The following is a 17,959-nucleotide window of genomic DNA, read 5'->3' as shown; positions in this document are numbered from 1 at the left end:
AGGCTTGTGTTTTCTAACTCGGAACACATATCTGTTGTATTTATTAGTGGATGCTGAGGAGCTGACAAATTCCACAGTGGCCTATACTTCAACATCTGTTCCTTCCAGAGAGACAAGGAGGAACTGATCTATGGGAGTCAGATCAGTCACAAACCCAGTTATGTTTCTGGAGTTAAACCGTGTCCAGGTTTGGAAGCTACTTGGTTTACTGAAGCCGCAGTGAGGAAGTATGACTAATTCAGCATATGACAACGTATTTCAAGTTTATGACATGCTAAAGCAACTCAGAACGTGTATACACTTCCTTTTGCTTCTCTGCACAGGAGGCTATACAAGCACTTCTGGTGCCATGACATGAGCTTTTTTAATGTTCATATAAAACTACTTCTGGTGTTTTAAAGTAGCTTAAAAAAACAAAGCCACTCCTTTTAGTTAATACAAACAGTTGCTTAAATAAGTATGAAGAACTGAAAGTCAGAAACACAGGAAACTGACAAGACAGAGCTGGGAACCATGCCCCACCCACACCCTGCCCCCTGCTGCCACAGAATCACCATTTTGAAGGGCCCCAGCAGATAAGGCTTATTTAAGAGGCCAACAGCTTTTCTGACTGCCTACCTGGAGATTCCATGAGATGCACTGAGCCCTATACAGAAAACCTGCATGCAGCCAGAATGTCAGTGAGATGGTCTGAGGATACTTCATTCTCAGAAAAGGTAGACATACTCTTGGTTTTATTGGTGGAAATGGTCTTTACGATGTCAAACCAAGTAACTTCCCTAGCTCAGCTGTTCTCCCACTTCCAGAGGTGAAGAACATGATCATAAAAGGAGCAAGTAGCTAGAAGGCTGGCGTCAGAGGTGGCTGCCTCCAGGTACTGGTCACAGTCACAGATCTCGACCCCCGAGGCATGCAGCCGGCCGCCGCTCTTCTCCTCTGCAAAGGGCTGGAGAGGACTCTTCAGCTTGCCTCCACTCTGGTGTTTGGTACCACCCTCTCCATCAGCATCAGCTAGACGCTCAAAACAGGGTGCTGGTGACTGGGCCGCAACTTTGAGGGTATAGACTGGGTCTGCTGTTTTGGCTCCTGGGTCGCTGCCAGGAGAGGACCCCAAGCAGAATGACGGATGGGTCTGCGGCAAGCGGCGGAAGTAGAGCCAGGACCAGTCGACTCCATACACCAGTGAGTTGGGCAAGGTGTAGGACAGAGTGACTGGGAACACTTCCTGATTCTCCTCTGGAGTGAGACAGGAGGACATGGGAAACTTAGCCAGGGTTGATCTCATCATCCCCACCCGATGGCCCTACCCACCCTCGAAGCGAGACGATGTGCCAAGAGCAACCACTGTGTGTCACGCAGAGGACTATCAAGACGCGGACAGACAAGCAGAGAAGCACAGACCATCATCCTGCAGGGAATGCACTCTGTGTTCCTGAGAGAGGAGTCAGCCTGCACTACAGAGCTAACCCTAACGTGTACCCTAACCCTAACCCATACCCTAACCCTAACTCATGCCCTAACCCTAACCCATAACCTAACCTGTACCCTAACCCTAACCCTACAGAGCTAACCCGTACCCTAACCCTACAGAGCTAACCCTAACGTGTACCCTAACCCTAACCCATACCCTAACCCTAACCCTAAGCCTACAGAGCTAACCAGAACCCGAACCTGAACCCTTAGGACTCGGCAGAAGCTTCTCGTTAAGACTTAAAAGCAAAGGACAAGCGAGTGAGCCAAACGGAGGGAAAGGGGTGTATGAGAAGAAATAAAGGGAACAGTAAGTGTAAAGCACAGAGGTGGAAAGACCCTGGCGTGTGTGAGGAACCACACATGAGTGGACGTGGCTGAGGTGTCATCAGGAACTGGCGACACGTCAGAAGGGTCCCGTGATGCAGAGCTCAGCGTGCTGCATTAGAGGGTTTGGACTTGAGCTTGGAAAGGGAGTAACTCACTGAAGAGCTGAAGCGTGAGCAGCTTTCCTTATGGTGAGTTGCTATGGCAACTCTGAAGACAGAGGGCAGGACGGGCAAAGGCCCGGCCTTATTCTGGACAGAACATGGCTGAGAAAGTGTGAAAGTAATATGCGACCAGAAAAAGAAATGATGAGGTGTCACCAAACCTGAGATGGTCAAGGGTCCAGGGCAAGGCCGAGGCTGGCAAGAGCAGCCTCAGAAAACTAGTGGCCAGTGAGCTGGGGATGCGGGCTTAGAAAACTGTCACCAGCCGGAAGGCCCAGTGGCCGGCCATTCAGTCTTCACTTAGCCTGGATGCCACTGCCACCTCCCAAGTGCAGGGATCAGTGCCACTGCACTCTGAATTGTGATCGGAATCTGAATCACGACTAGAATAAGCAGTGATGCGGAAAGCCTGCAGCTGGCATCAAGAAACACACCAATGATACAACCAGGGCCCTGGAGATCCTCCTCCGTAACCCAGGGCTTTGCCTGAGCAGAGGCGGCTCCAGAGAGGAGCTGGACACCAAGCTTACCCTAGAGCAGAGGAGCTGGACACCAAGCTTACCCTGAGAGCAGAGAGGCGCCCTGGCACCACCACCGAAGGAAGCTCCCAGGAGACCTCCCGCTCCATGGTGTGCACGCTGGGGTACCGGGAGGCGAGGGTCACTGGGACAATTAAGGCGCACTGTAGCCGTACATCCAACCAGTGGCAGCACCCGCTCGTGGCCCAGGTGGACACAGCAGCCTTCCTACCACACAGTTATACCACACAGCAACAGCACATCCACTACTCAGGTGCATGTGTAGCATGAACTGAACAACCATGCTGGGCAACAAGAAGTCGAAAAGTACTATAAAGTAGAAACAGTACAAGCAACACTCTGATCACAGCGCAATAAAACAAACTTAATAATGTGGTCAAAATACGAAAAATTGCTTCCACCTACAAATTTTAGAAACTTCTACTAAACCACACTTGGGTAAAAGGGGAAATACAAACTCAAGTCATAGAATTTCTTCATAAAAATGAAAGTGAAATTACTACATATCAGAACCTAACAATGTGCTTAAATCAGAGAAAAATTCAGACATAAAAACACTCAATACAAAGTAATAAAGATAAGTGAATTGTATTCCCAACTCAAAATGCTAGAAAAAGAATACAGGAGGCACAAGGAGAGAAACGACAAAGAGAAAAGGAGAGGTTGATGAGGTGGAGAACAGAAACCACCAGACTATAATAAAAAGGTAAAACCCTGCTTCTTTAAAAGAAGTAAAATATACATGCTAGTAACTAACCTAATTAAGGAAAAAGACATAAAAAATATTGTACACTTGCATAAGTATACAAAGTAAAACATGGTAAAGGGGAAATAACTATTAGAGAAGAAATTTTTTTTTTTAAATCCAAGTAACTTTACACATCTTTGGGCAAATAAATTTCAAAATGTAGATGAAATGAATAGCTGCCTGGGAAAATACAGTTCAAAACTGACCCCAGGCCTTCCCTGGTGGGCCAGTGCTTAAGACTTCACACTTCCACTGCAGGGGGCGGGGAAGATCCCGCATGCCGCCTGGCATGGCCAAAAAAAAAAGAAGAAAGAAAAAAGAAAACAAAATTGACCCCAGTAGAGACATATAGCATAAACAACCAACTTCCATAGAAAAATATAGAGAAAGTTAACACAGAACCATCATTCAAAAATATATCAGGCCCAGACAGTCTCACAGGAGATTTTTTTTTTTACCAAATCTTGAATGAAAAGATAATCCAAATGGCATATAAATTGTTCAAGAGAAAATGAAGAAAAATTTTCACACTTTTGGTTTTGATTCTCCCATGAACCAAACATAATGCTGCTAAATAGCACAGAAGAAAGTCTGTGTCTCCTTTGAACGTTAATGCAAGTCCCCAGTAAGGTGCCGCCAGAGCCCAGTACCGCGCTGGAAAAACAACACACCTTCCAAAGACACACAGATGGCCGAAAGGCACGTGGAAGGACGCTCAACATAACCAATCATCAGAGAAACGCCAATAAAAACCCCAATGAGATATAACCTCACACCTGTCGGAATGGCCATCATCAAAAGACCACAAATAACAAATGTCAGTGAGGATGTGGAGAAAAGGGAACCCTCCTACACTGTTGGTGGGAGTGTAAACTGGTGCAGCCACTGTGGAAAACAGTATGGAGGTTCCTCAAGAAATAAAATAAAACTAACTACTGTATGATCTGGCAATGCCACTGCTGGGTACCTATCTGAAGAAAATGAAAAAATTCAAAAAGATATATGCACCCCAATGCTCACAGCAGCATTATTTACAACTGCCAAGATATGGAAGCAACCTAAGAGTCCATCAACAAATGAATGGATAAATAAGATGTGATGTATATATACAGCGGAATATTACTCAGCCATAAAAAAGAATGAAATTTTGCCATCTGCAACATGGATGGACCTGAAGGGTATTATGCTTAGTGAAATAGGTCAAAGAAAGACAAATACTATATGATATCACTTATATGTAGAATCTAAACTATAAAACAACTAGTGAATATAACAAAAAAGAAACAGATGTAGAGAACAAACTAGTGGTTACCAGTAAGGGGAGGGAGGGGGGAGGGGCAAGATAGAGGTAGGGGATTTAAAGGTACAAACTATTATGTATAAAATAAATACACTACAAGGATATATTGTACAGGGACTTCCCTGGCAGTCCAGTGGGTAAGGACTGTGTGCTTCCACTGCAGGGGGCATGGGTTCGATCCCTGGTTGAGGAACTAAGATCCCACATGCTGTGGCCAAAAAAACAAAACAAAAACAAGAAAAGGATATATTGTACAGCACAGGGAATATAATCAATATTTTATAATAACTATAAACAGAATATAACGTTTAAAAACTGTTAACCAGTATATTGTATACATAAAACAAAATACTGTAAATCAACTATACCTCAAAAAAATTTTTGACAACTAAAATAAAACAAAAGCATAAGCAAGTGGGATTTACTCCAGGAATATATTCCATATTAGGAAATCCATAAATAAAATTTACCATATTAATATATCTAAGGAGAAAAATAATACAGTTCAATAGATATTATAAAAGCATTTAACAAAAAAATCAACAATTCCTGATTTAAAAAAATACTCATGAAAACATGATTGATGAATACTAAGCACACACATTAGTCCTTATATATCATCAAACCAAATGGGAACCAGCAGGGACCCTATCAAGGTCAGGAATAGGGCTTCCCTGGTGGTGCAGTGGTTGGGAATCCGTCTGCCAGTGCAGGGGACCCGGGTTCGAGCCCTGGTCCGGGAAGATCCCACATGCCGTGGAGCAGCTAAGCCCATGTGCCACAACTACTGAGCCTGCGCTCTTGAGCCCATGCACCACAACTACTGAGCCCATGCACCCTAGGGCCCATGTGCCACAAATACTGAGCCCGCGTGCTGCAACTACTGAAGCCTGCATGCCTAGAGCCTGTGCTCCGCAACAAGAGAAGCCACTGCAATGAGAAGCCCGCGCACTGCAACGAAGGGTAGCCCCCGCTCGCCGCAACTAGAGAAAGGCCGCACGCAGCAACAAATGCAGCCAAAAAAAAAAAAATTGAAAAAAAACAAAAACAAGCAAGCAAAAAAAGCAACTGATGGGATGCAGTGAAAGCAGAGCCTAGAGGGCAACTGATCACTGTAAATCCTATGCTTAGAAAGAAGCAAGTTTGCAACTTGTTTTACAGCGAGAACTGTCAGAGCACATTCATGTGATAAACAGAAATGACGCAGTAGACGGAGGACTGAAGATTCAGAAGACGAAGCCCTTGAGAACAGCCAGTACAGGGGACACTGACCTTGGAACCATGATGGGAGGCGCCTATAATCCCTTGTTTGTACAGAGGAGGGGGACGGGAGATCACGAGGGATGCGTGAGGCGGGGAGCGCAGGGGGTGGGGGTTTAAGAAAAGAAAACGTGGAACAGCCCTGACAGTGAAGAATCACTGGCTACAGAAAGGTCAAGGTTTGCCTGACAAGGGACCCACAGTAGCATAAACTTGCGGTGAGATCACGCTGCATGGCTGTTTCCCTCAGCCACGTTCTGTGGCTCAGGCATAAGCAAGCTGGGGTTACCAGTGCTAGATTCTGCCCAGAGGGTACGAGGAAGCAGCAAGGGGAAGAGTTTAACGATGTTTGGAACACAAGGCCGTGGAGCCTACGCTGTCCGCAAGCAGGAAGACTTGGCAGAAAGTGGGACAAGGATGGTTAGGAAAGCGACCAGTGGTTAACACCTCTGGTGGAGAGGTCCCAATAGGGCCAGCAGACTGCTGAATGCAGAAGGTACCAAAACAATTGAGATGGTCAGGGAAGAACCACGGTTAGAGAGCAGCACGCTTGAAACTGAGATTCTGAAGTCGGCAGACTTACAAATCATGGCAAGGCCTACGGGGAGACCCTGGGAACGCGTGGAGGCTGCAGAAGAGCTTGGTGCAGCAAAAGCAGGCAGGAAACTGGGAGCCCCGCCCCAGGCCCCCACTCACCTATGGCCTTTTGGCAGCTGAAGATCGTGAAGCCACCGTGCATACACGCTGCCAGGAGCAGGTGCGAGTGGAAAGGGTGCCACTTGAGCCTCCACACCCCGCCCTGCACGGGCATGTCCGCCAACGGCTCCTTCATGCTCCGAGTGTCCCAGAGAAGAACGTGCTCGTCGTAGCTGAAACCCATCGACCGCAGAGAGCGTGCAGGAGAGCAAGGCCCCAGGGCAGCAGGGGTCACCTCCCGGAAGACCCGGCCCACTTCCCCTCCAGGACTCGGTTCCCTTCCCAAACCCCGACTCCCGCACTCTGGGTGGAGAGTTGGCCCAGTCGAGCATCACAGTGGCCAACAGCAGGGAAGGAAGCGACGGTGCAGGAGGAACCCATGCGCACGGACCCTAGGGGGCTCACCTTCCCGTGGCCAAGATGTTCTCGCGATGGGGGCTGCTCTGGATGCTGCACACGCCCGTGGAGTGTCTGAGAGCGAAGGGTGAGCCTGAGCAGAAGCCCGGCAGCGCTGCTCCGCCCGCGGGCAGGGAGGGCTGCCCCCCACGCCGAGCACCGGCCCCCCGGTGACGTACCTCCTGCTTGTGAACACGGATGTGCCAGGGGTCCTGGTGTCCCAGCCTTTCAGAAGGCCATCGTCCCCACCTGCATGGAAACAGAAAGAGCCACTGATGAGGACGGGCACTGATGGCCATTTCTCAGGGACTGGGTTTATGTCTGTGAGGAAATTCCCACGGGTGGCTTTTCTCGGGTTTCAGGCTGCCACAGGCAGGGGAGCCCCAGAAACAGTCACCCCTGTGCTGTAACCGTGTCTTCAGACACCTGCAGGGAAAGACAGAGGCTACACCCGTAGGAAAAGGGCAGACCTATGGGGGCAGAACGACCAGGTCACACAAGGCTCAACCCTTCGGGCTCCTGATGCCAGGAACCAGAGTGGCCCCGTCGAAGTGCTCCGAACAGACCTGCGTGCAGGAGGCATCAGACAGGGAGGCTCTGTAAGGTTCTGGAACCTTTGACACACCGCCATGTGTTTTAAAGAGAAATGCCCTTTGTAACCTTACAGTAAAAGAGCCCTGTGCTTGTTTGGGGGAAACTGAAAGGATAGAAAAAACGAGGGAGCTGGTGCCCTGACCCACAACCAGTCTTTGAAGAAAAGCAACATCAACAATAGAATGTCATGGTATCTCGAGGGAAAAGGGAAGAAACACTGAAGAGGAAGACCTACAGAGAGGACAAAAAGGAGCAAAAGAACAACCACGTCTGCCTGAAACTCCATCCGTCCATCATCTACCACCCACCCACCCATCCATCCACCATCCATCCACTACCCACCCACCCATCCACCATCCATCCACCACCCACCCACCCATCCACCACCCACCCACCACCCACCCACCCACCTATCCACCACCCACCCATCCACCATCCATCCACCACCCACCCACCCATCCACCATCCATCCACCCACCCACCCATCCACCACCCACCCACCCATCCACCATCCATCCTCCATCCACCCACCCATCCACCATCCATTCACCTATCCATCCACCACCCATCCACCATCCATCCATCCACCCATCCATCTACCACACACCCACCCACCCATCCACCACCCATCCACCATCCACCCACCACCCATCCACCATCCACCACCCATCCACCATCCACCACCCATCCATCCACCCATTCATCCACCACCCATCTACCCACCCACAGGTACTTACTGAGCACACTACAAATCCCTATATCAGACAAAACGGATGTGGGATGAACATGATCTATGACAAGGTGGGTCAGCAGAGTCAGTCCATCCAGGCACTGAGCCTGTGTGTGAGCCTCAGATACAAGCTACCATTGTGTGGCAAACCTGTGAGGAGAACCGGTGTGGCTTCTTTACACAGCGGCCTCTCCTCTTTCTCTCACACTCCACATTTGCTCCACCAGGAAATCCTATTGATCGACCTTCACACCAAGCAGTCTTCCCACTTCTCCTCCTCTCCACTGCTCCCACCTTAGCCTGAGTCATTCTCATACCTCACCTGCATGGCAGGTCTCCAGCCTAGAACCTCACCCCCTTGCAATCTATACTCAACATATTAGCTGAAGGGGTCCTCTTAAATTTTTTTTAATTTATTTTTAAAATTTATTTATCATTATTATTATTTTTTGGCTGCGTTGGGTCTTCGTTGCTGTGTGCAGGCTTTCTCTAGTTGCGGCGAGCGGGGGCTACTCTTCATTGCGGTGCGCGGGCTTCTCATTGTGGTGGCCTCTCTTGTTGCGGAGCAGGGGCTCTAGGTGCACGGGCTCAGTAGTTATGGCACACGGGCTTAGCTGTTCCGCGGCATGTGGAATCTTCCCGGACCAGGGCTCGAACCCGTGTCCCCTGCATCGGCAGGCAGATTCTTAACCAGGGAAGTCCCAGATCCTCTTAAATTTTAAAATGTAAGTCGGAAAATGTCATTCCTCTGTTCAATATCCTACAATGGCTTCATTCTACTCCGAGCAAAAGCCCAAGGCCCCCCTGCGGCCTGCAAGGCCCCGTGCCCTGTCTCTGTGACTCCTGACCTTGCCTTCTCTATCCTACTGCTCACTCATGTCATTCTGGCCATACTGGCCACTCGCTACTCTGAACACACCAGTCTCTATAATGCGACAATCTGCACCTGCTTGCAGCACCTGATGCCCTCAGCCTGTCCTAGCTTTCTTCTTCCCAAAGCCCTTGTCACCTGCAGTGCATAGTACGCCTAGCATTCACTGTCCATCTCCCCACAAGCGACGGAAGTGCGATGAAAGCAGGGACTGTTGTCTCTTGCTCACGGATGCCTCCTGAACCCCTAGGACAGTGCTTGGCACGTAGTAGGTGCTCAGTAGATGCTTGTTGGATGAATGAATTGGTGTTGAATTATTAAATCACTGTCCTACTACACCCTTGCTCTGAATTAGCTAAGCCTCAAGACAGAAGAACTAATCTACAAATGAGAGCTCAAAAAATTAAATCTTTATCGTTCTCCCTGAGTCTGTTCAAGGATGTGACAACAAAAACCCCAGAAAGGATCCTCTCTCAGGCGAAAAGAAGCATTAAACACAAAATCATAATCAGGATGAGCGGGACTTCCCTGGCAGCCCAGTGGTTAAGAATCTACGCTTCCAATGCAGCGGGCTCAGGTTCGATCCCTGGTCAGGGAATTAAGATCCCGTAGGCTGCACAGCGTGGCCTAAAAAATTAATCAATTGATTGATTAATTTTTGAAAAGAAGAAGAGAAAACCAACAAGACACAGACTCAGAGGAGCAGTGAGCGGACAGAGATGTGTGATTTGGGTGAGCAGACCTTGTCCTGGGCCGGGACATTAGGCAGGCACAGGTATGTGACAGGGCAACACAGGGAGTATGGGGCTCAGCTGGAGGCCCGCGGAGTAGGCGCTGGGAGCATCCCTGCACGAGCGCTGCAGTGCTGGCAAGACAATGCAGAAAAGCTCAGGAAACAAGGTCTGGTTAAACACAGTGTTTGTGGAAGAGACACAGTAACTGAAGTCAGGAGAGCAGCAGTGCGGAGCGAGAGGGAGACCCACACAGAGGTCAGAGGACGTGAACCCTTTGTGCGGAGGGAAAGGAGCCCACAAAGCAGAAGGAAGAGAAGCCAGAGAAAGAAGGGGAGAGTCCAGATGGCATGGCGTTGATGACCCAGGGAAAAGAATGTGCGGGGAGCGAGGGGTCGGGCACGTGAACACCGCTGAGAGGCCAAGACGAGGCTGACGTGCTCCCTGGACTGGGCACCACAGCTGTCCCTCAGGGCCTCAGCAGGAGCTTCTGGGGGCCCAGTGAGATTGTGCAGCATCCTGACAGGCCAGCAGAACAGCCCTGCAGCCCTGGCCTCCCCGTCTCGCCCTGGAGCTCAGAACACTACCAGCAACTGGACGCAGAAAGGGATACGGGTGCAGATGGTTTCTTGCCTCTGCAAATTCAGCAGCTCCTCTTCTGTCTTCTCTCAGAGACCCATGCCCTCCCCTGCCGTGAGCGTGAAAGGAGCTGACCTGAACGACCTCGTTCCCACGTCAGCATCCCGCTGCATACACACCACTCTCAGTACCAGGAAGTCAACCCTCTCTCTCTCACGCTTCCCTTTCCCTAGGAAGATAAACTACTCCAAAAGGGAACAGACAAGCCTGAAATGCATGACGAGTCACTACCGGACCCAAAGTACCAGGTGGAGAGCAAGGAGTTCCGACTGGATTTCCGAGTGTGAGAAGAAGCATCCAACACTCAGAGCGAGGGCGGGGGCGGCGGCTCCCAGGGGGTGGCTCCAACACGGGGGCCACCAAGACCCTGCAGTGCCTGCAGCAAACTGCACGTCACTCTCCGAGGAGCAGCTAAGTGAGCACCAACTACAGCTTTTGCCCCAGAAAACAGACTCTCCAAAAAGGTCCTTGAGATCCCAACGTGGCCAGAATCACGCCCTTGGCCCGTGCCTCCTCAGCAAATCTCCAGAGAGGGGCGCCCAGCGGAGGAGTACCGACCTGAATACACGACTTCCGTCTGCCAGTAATCGAAAGCAGCAACCCAGGCCTCCAAGTGATGGGCCTGCCACGTGCCCACAGCCTGCATTCCTGGCCCTGCCTGGTGCGCCTGCAGGAGATGGAGCTGCCCACTGGAGTCGCTGCCAATGATCTTCAAGGGCTGGTCACTGGCCCTGGACACAGGGAAGCAGTGGGGAAATCTGGCTGAAATACATCCACTGACCCAAACTCATCGCCTCTTCTGGCTCCCAACCAGTGACGCTTTATGGCCCCAAGACCTGTCACAGAGAGGCTCTCCAGGACCTGGTACGGGGACACACTTCTTAAGAGGCTTGCCTGGGCAGAGACCGAAGCTGCCAGTAGCCTGTCAAAATAAACCAGGGTCAGCTTCCCCTGATGAAAACACTCTTTTTCGGTGAGGACTGGCAGTGATTCTCCCAGGCTTGGGGAGCCGCAGTCAAGGCTAGCACAAGGCGGCTTTCCTTCTCTCTTGCATGAAAATACGAAGGGACCCTCAGAGGAAAGACTCAGGCCCGTCACCACTGGCCCTCACCTTCCGGCTTTCCCAGTGGACCAGTCCAAGGACAAGGCCAGACACTGCTTTTCCAGGGCAAAGTGGGAGAACGGCTGTAGTGTGTGAGAGTTCTGCTGGAGAGAAAAGAACGCCATCAGAGAGGAACAGCCCCGGAACCCTGAGGAGACTATTCTCCTGGCTTGGGTATGCCATGCTTCCCTCATCTACTCGGTGAACAAAGTGTGTCAGTCACTCACAGCAGAACCTGAGGACAGGGACTTCCCTGGTGGCACAGTGGTTAAGAATCCACCTGCCAATGCAAGGGACACAGGTTCGAGCCCTGGTCCGGGAAGATCCCACATGCCGTGGAGCAACTAAGCCCGTGCGCCACAACTACTGAGCCTGCGCACCTAAAGCCCTCGCTCTGCAATAAAGACAAGCCACCACAACGAGAAGCGTGCTCGCAGCAACGAAGACCCAACGCAGCCAAAAAATAAATCAAAAAAAAAAAAAAGAACCTGAGGACACTGCAGACGGCCCAGGCCCTCCAGAAGCGCTCACACCTGAAGGAGGACTTTCCCACACGTGACCCCAGGGGAAGCAGGTCTCTGCTTCTCAGACCCGTCGCTGTCCAAGCCCTCCTGGAGACTACTGCAGGCTCCAGGGAGCACTGCTGGTGCGGGTTCCCCACTGCCCAGGCCTCCAGGGACAGAGCTAAGGAGAACTTTCCTCTGATTCTCTTTCAGAAGCCACAGCTTGCCATTAAAATGCTGTTTCTCTTTTCTGAGGTCTAAGTTTTACTATCTAAGCAACATAGACAGCGCTCAACTCCATCAACAGGGTTCCAGCAGCTGTATCCTCTCTTGGGTTTACCTGTTCCTGCCTCCAGCTCTGGTTCTAGATATCCTCCTCAGATATTTCTTCCCTCTTTCCTAAAACAGGGCTGCTGCTCTCAGCTGGCCTGAAGCAAGGACCTTGCTGTACAAGCCCTCAGGTGCTGTGAATCCAAGGCCAGCTGGACCTCTGCTCCAGTCCCACTTGCAGCACCTATATTAGAGTGGGTCCCCCCACAGACAGGGCACGGTCTGTGGGCTGTTTCCTTCAACCCACTATATGCCTTCCCTGTCCCCTCCCTCCCCCAACACGTGGTCATTTTACAAATGCACGGTACAGGATCACTGTCAGATGCTTGGGAAAATACGTGTAGGAATCACGTGCTCCCCTAATTATCAATGAGAAACACCACTTTTACCCAGTAAATGCGCTGCTCTTCTTAGCCCCAGCGTCATCAACCCAGGATGCTGGCCCAAGCTTTCCTTACAGGACTTTCAGGTCCACTGACAGCCCCTCTGCTGATGACACACAAGGTGTCCTCCCCTTGGAGTTAGATACAGAACCCAGTAACTCAAAATAGACCGTGTGCTACCTTGGAATGTTTTATGGTAAAGTTCACCGTTGAACAGAAACTACCCTAGAAAAATGTTTGCATCAGCACAGCCTCCCTCCCAAACTCCCTCCATCCAGGTTCCTTCCACCCTCCACTAAGCCTGGCCCCAGTCACTGACCTCGGATCGCACCAGGCGGAGTAGCTCTATGGACCCAGAAGCATCTGCCACTCCCAAGAGCGCATGGCCGGCCACCGCGATGTGGCACCTGAGGAGATAACGCACGTGCGGGTCACAACACAGGATGTGCTGGAGTACAAGGGAACACTATGCGCCCCAGTAACTCATTGTTTACATTGCAGCTCCAGGGAATTCCCTGGCGGTCCAGTGGTTAGAACTCTGCGCTTTCACTGCCGAGGGCCCAGGTTCGATCCCTGTTCGGGGAACTAAGATCCCACAAGCCGCGCAGCACGGCCATAAATAAATAAGTGTATTTATTTCAGCTCCAAAACCAGGTTGGAGCCTACAGTTCTGTTCCAACAAGATCACTCAGCTTAGGAAGCAGAAAACTAGCCTCACTTCCCAGACTAACAGTACCTGTAGGGCTTGGAAACTGAAAAAGGAAACGAGCCCCAAGTCTACAGCATCCTCCAAGTGCCAACAGGCAGGCAGGCAGCACAGTAAAGAAATGAACCCAAACTTCAGACACTTCCCCGTCCTGTTGCATGCTGTCAGGCATCAGGCTCCTCTGACCAAACAATTAGGTACTCATGACAAATTCCAAGCAAGGGGAACGGTTATCAAAGTTGTACCATTTCATATCCAGGATCGCCGAAGTATCTCTTCTTTGCACCTCAACCAGGGGGCAAGGAGAGCTGTCCTCATTGAAACTATACAGGTAGAGACGACCCAAACGAATTTGAGGCTCATCAACATCCAGTCCACTCTACAAAAAATGCAAATGTGTTCTCTGATTACCTTAATAAATACTGAGGAACCCAAGGGATGGGAAAAGGGACTGAGGGAAAGAAGAGGTTTGCCAAGACTCCGGACCTCTGCCTGGAAGCAGCACCGATGATTTTCTGAGCTGGAGAAACATCTCTTCTCTTGTACATGATTAGTGAGTAGGTGGATAAACCCTGCTGGACGCAGGATGGGATGCTCCTTCTAAATGGGCCAATAGGCAGGAGCTACAGTTAGGGTCCCCACAGGACACAGTTTGCCTGGGAGAGTCCTGGCTTAGGCCTGTTGCTCCAGTGCCACTGTTCACTCTTAAAAGTATCCTGGTTTGGATCTGCATAACTAGATGCCTTCAATAGATTACGTACAGCTCCTATGAACTCCCATTTTCTCTTTGCTCTAGACTTCATCCATAACCTTGACGACGCCTGCAGAGAGACGACATCCCGCTTTCAGGATGCCCTGTCTATAACCTACATTCTGGCCACAAGGCCAAGGTCGCATCCACACCTCCTGAACGACTCCACACAAGACTTTTCCCTTTCAGCCTCCCCTTCAGCAGATCACAGAGATCTCAAAGCCTGTGGTCGGCTCTGCCTCTCAAGACACTTTTCTCGCCCTTCTTGAGAGAGGAGTTCGAGTCTGGGGCTTTAGGTGCTCGGCAAATGCCACCTGAGATCGCAGACCTGCAAACCCACGGTGAAGACCTCCCTAGGCCACGATGGCCCCGCGCACCTTGCTCTCCGGGTCGGCGGGCTGGTCCTCCGGCTTCCGCAGCTGGTAGGTGCCGCACGCCAGCAAGTGCCTGCAGCCCTCCAGCGGGCACCACTCCACCGAGTCCACGGTGTGCTCCGTGTCCACCGCCTGCAACAGCCGGACGCGACTGCCGGCCGCCCAGCATTCGGATAAGGACGCGGCGGCGACCGGGGTGGCGGACAGCGGGCGGCGGAGAAGTGAGGAAGCCAGGCTGACAGCAGGGTCCCCTAGCCCGCGTCGCCAAGAAGGTGCACAGCCCAAGGGGCGGTACTTCTCCCACTTCCGCCGTCGTCCCCATGACTCCTTCCGGGGAGGGACTTCCGGCCCCCGTGGACGCCACCGTGAGGCAGAGATCTCACGCCCCCTGCCGGCCGGCGGGCCTCGACTGGCCCCACGTGCAGGGGCGGCGAGACGCGGGCCTGGGAGGGGACAGCCGAGCGTCCAGCACAGAGTCACGGGCGAGCTGGACTCTGAAGGGGGAGCAGAGGAGAGCGCGGCATGGAGGTGGGGTGTGCAAAGGGCTTGGGCGTCCGGGGAGCAGAGTGCAGGGTCTGACCCAAAAGGGCTGGGCCTGGGCTGCCCTCCCTCTCCCTGGTCATGTCCACCCCCAAGGAGCTGCCCATAGGGCAGTAAGTGCGGCGCACCGGTGGGCGCACATGTGCCTGACTGGACAGCAGAGAAAGGAGACAGGGTCGACCACAGGGCCCCGAGCACGGGTGGTGGACAGGAAGGTGGACAGAAGGCATGGAGAAGAGCCAGCGTCTAAGCCCCAGCGGCAGGGGTCTGTGCGCCAGTTAGATTTAGATGAAGGGGAGGACACCCAGCACAGCCACGATCTGATTTGGTAAACCAGGTATGTGCCGACAGCATTCAATAAAGTCAGTGAACTCTACAGAACACGTTTGGGGAAGGCAAGTGTCTGATATTGTTACGGATTGAATTGTGTCCGCAAAAAAGATATGTTGAAGTCTTATCTCCGGTACCACAGAATGTGACCTTTGGAAACAGGGTGTTTAGTAACAGAAGTAATCCAGTTAAAATGAGGTCATTAGGATGGCCCTAATCCACTATGACTGGCATCCTTAGGAAGGGGAGGTGTGGTCTGTTAGACACCAACGGAAGACAAGACAATGTAAAGACTGGTAGGTCTCTATGAGGCAAGGACCGCCTGAGGCTGCCGGAAGCTGGGAGAGCCTGGAACAAACCTTCCCTAGAGCCTTCAGAGGGAGCATGGCCCTGCCCACACCTTGATTTGAGAATTCTGGCTTCTAGGACCTAGACCATACATTGTTTTCAGCCACCAGCTTGAGATAATTTGTTATGGCAGCTCCAGCAAATGGGACAAGACAAATCCACATGGCTACCTGGGTAGTTAGCCTGTGGTTTTTAAAGTGGATTCTATCACTAGAAATACAGATACCAGTCAGCAGCTCAGATGGCAGCTGAAGCAGAGAAGCAGAAAAGTTGGTCAGGAAGCCACAGGACAGCCTGAAATGGCTGAGCCACACATCTTGATTTGATCTGGTACAAAAGGCAGTCAGGCCAAGCAGCCCCCTACACCTCGCTCCAAACAGGTAAGAAACATGGCCCACGTTTTAACCATGAATGAATGCTGAACTTTCAGACGCTCTCCGATGTGTGCCTACAAAAATTAAGAGGTTCGGGGCCTTTAGAAGAGAAAAGAAACCAGGGGCTGGGTATCAAATAAAGAACAAGGGAAGCAAAGGGGAATAAAAACACTGTGTGGACCCTGGGGCAGCTTCACGAGGGCATCCACTCCAGGAGACTTGATATGAGCAAACCCTAGGCCCCCATGGCCACCACCCTCTTAGCTCCAGCCCAGACTCAAAGAGTCTCTAACAAGTAGGACAAGACACAGCACCATCAGGAGGGGACAGCCACCAACTAAACTACAGCACCAGCTCCTGCAGCCACGTTGGACAGCGATCCCCAGGTCAAGGCTATTCCAGATGAGCCATGAGCCACGGCGGCAAGCACCCGGGATCAGGACCCAGCGTGGCATCCTATGGGTCGGCCGACACTCTGGCACTTCCCTTTCAATGTAATTTTCCAAGGAATAGCTGATCACAAGACAGTCCTGGTCAGGAAACGTAAAAAGCCCGGAGGGCCGACCTGGCCGCTCCCCAAAGGACACAGGCAAGACACACAGCCTGTAGCCCAGGGCCTCCTCATCCCAGGAGCCTGTTTTTAAAAGCAGACTGAGCACACTCAGGGCCCCATGCCTGGAAGACTACCCAAACCTCAACACGCTGGTCTACACCGGATTCCCCACCCCCATGGGCCTGGCCAGAGCTGGCCTCTGAATTGGGAGTCGTCCTGGCCCTGGGAACGTCCCGAGGGCTCGGGCCAGCTGTGGTCAGTAGGACAGTCTCTCAGGATCACATAGCCTCTTCTCTGACAGCTTTCTGAGCCCCCACTGGTGCTCAACCTGGGGTCTGGGGGAACCCGGAACAAAAAACCCCAACCTGGAAGAGGCACCACAGCTGACCTGCACGGTAGCAAGGTCTTCTCAGCAAAAACCCGTGTGGGCACGTGGAGTCCCTTCACCTGCAGAAAACCCCTCCCTCGGGGTTGGAACTGAGCCTTCCCTCCTGCTCCCCGCATATTGCTATCACCCATTTCCCCAGTCCTGTTCTCCAGGACGCACTGCCCAGGAGGCCTCCAAGTTCTGCAAAAGAAGCTACGGAAAGCTCAGCTCAGTTCACAGACCAAAGGCCACAAAGGGGCTAGCCCCAGCCAGGGAAGCAGAGCACACACAGGGCGTCCTGGGAGATTGCAGAAACGTTGCAGAAAGGAGGGCGTGGCAGGAGCCTGCAGGACCAACGTGGGGCCAGGGATGACCCAAGACGGGTGTCAGCCTTCACTCTCCCTGGAGACCAGCAAGTTCCCAGCCACACCACCCAGCTTATGGCCCCCAGGCGGCTTGGCCAGGTGTACCAGACGCTGCCCAGCCCTGAGATCTGCGGCTCCCAGAAGGAGCACAGGAAAGCAGTTCTCACCCCTCGGGCTGCTCCAAGTCGCAGGCGGACCTCAGCAGTCCTGCTGGGAGAAGCCCCCCCCCCCCCCCCCCCCCCCCCCCCCCCCCCCGCGCTCCCAGGCGCCCACTGTATGAGTTCAAAGGGGCTGAGAACAGGGGCCAAGCAACTAACCACCCTCAGCAGCTCCTGCCGCAGGACAGGGACACGTCTGGGTCTCCCTCACGCTCCCAGGCAGCCTGGGGGTGGGGACGGCAGCCCTTGCACCCGCACCCACACCACGGATGCCGGCCGAGGCGGAGCGCAGACAGCAGCCAGGACTCAG

At 52.2% G+C, this 17,959-nt stretch overlaps 1 protein-coding gene across 7 annotated transcripts; it reads right to left on the bottom strand.

The window, feature by feature from the left end:
• Positions 1-339: 339 nt before the first annotated feature.
• On the bottom strand, positions 340-15,390 carry DPH7 (diphthamide biosynthesis 7). 7 transcript variants are annotated; one of them, XM_027104156.1, is made up of 9 exons: positions 14,618-15,390; positions 13,735-13,868; positions 13,103-13,190; positions 11,577-11,671; positions 11,024-11,223; positions 7,080-7,149; positions 6,910-6,975; positions 6,505-6,677; positions 340-1,236 (listed from the first exon to the last, which is right to left on the bottom strand). In XM_027104156.1, exons 2-9 carry the CDS (start codon positions 13,740-13,742, stop codon positions 785-787), a joined length of 1,152 nt encoding a protein of 383 aa, XP_026959957.1. In that variant the 5' UTR covers positions 13,743-13,868; positions 14,618-15,390; the 3' UTR covers positions 340-784. The 7 variants fall into 7 exon arrangements, with proteins under 7 accessions (XP_026959957.1, XP_026959959.1, XP_026959958.1 ...); XM_027104158.1 differs by having other exon boundaries at positions 11,024-11,196; XM_027104157.1 differs by having other exon boundaries at positions 11,577-11,668.
• Positions 15,391-17,959: the final 2,569 nt, after the last annotated feature.

The sequence above is a fragment of the Aethalodelphis obliquidens genome, unplaced genomic scaffold (genome assembly GCF_003676395.1).
Source record: "Aethalodelphis obliquidens isolate GAN/ISIS:26980383/991018 unplaced genomic scaffold, ASM367639v1 scaffold7, whole genome shotgun sequence".
NCBI classification, from domain to species: Eukaryota; Metazoa; Chordata; class Mammalia; order Artiodactyla; family Delphinidae; genus Aethalodelphis; species Aethalodelphis obliquidens.
Note: the sequence above shows the minus strand (reverse complement) of the source record. Positions and strands in the feature narration are given on the sequence as shown.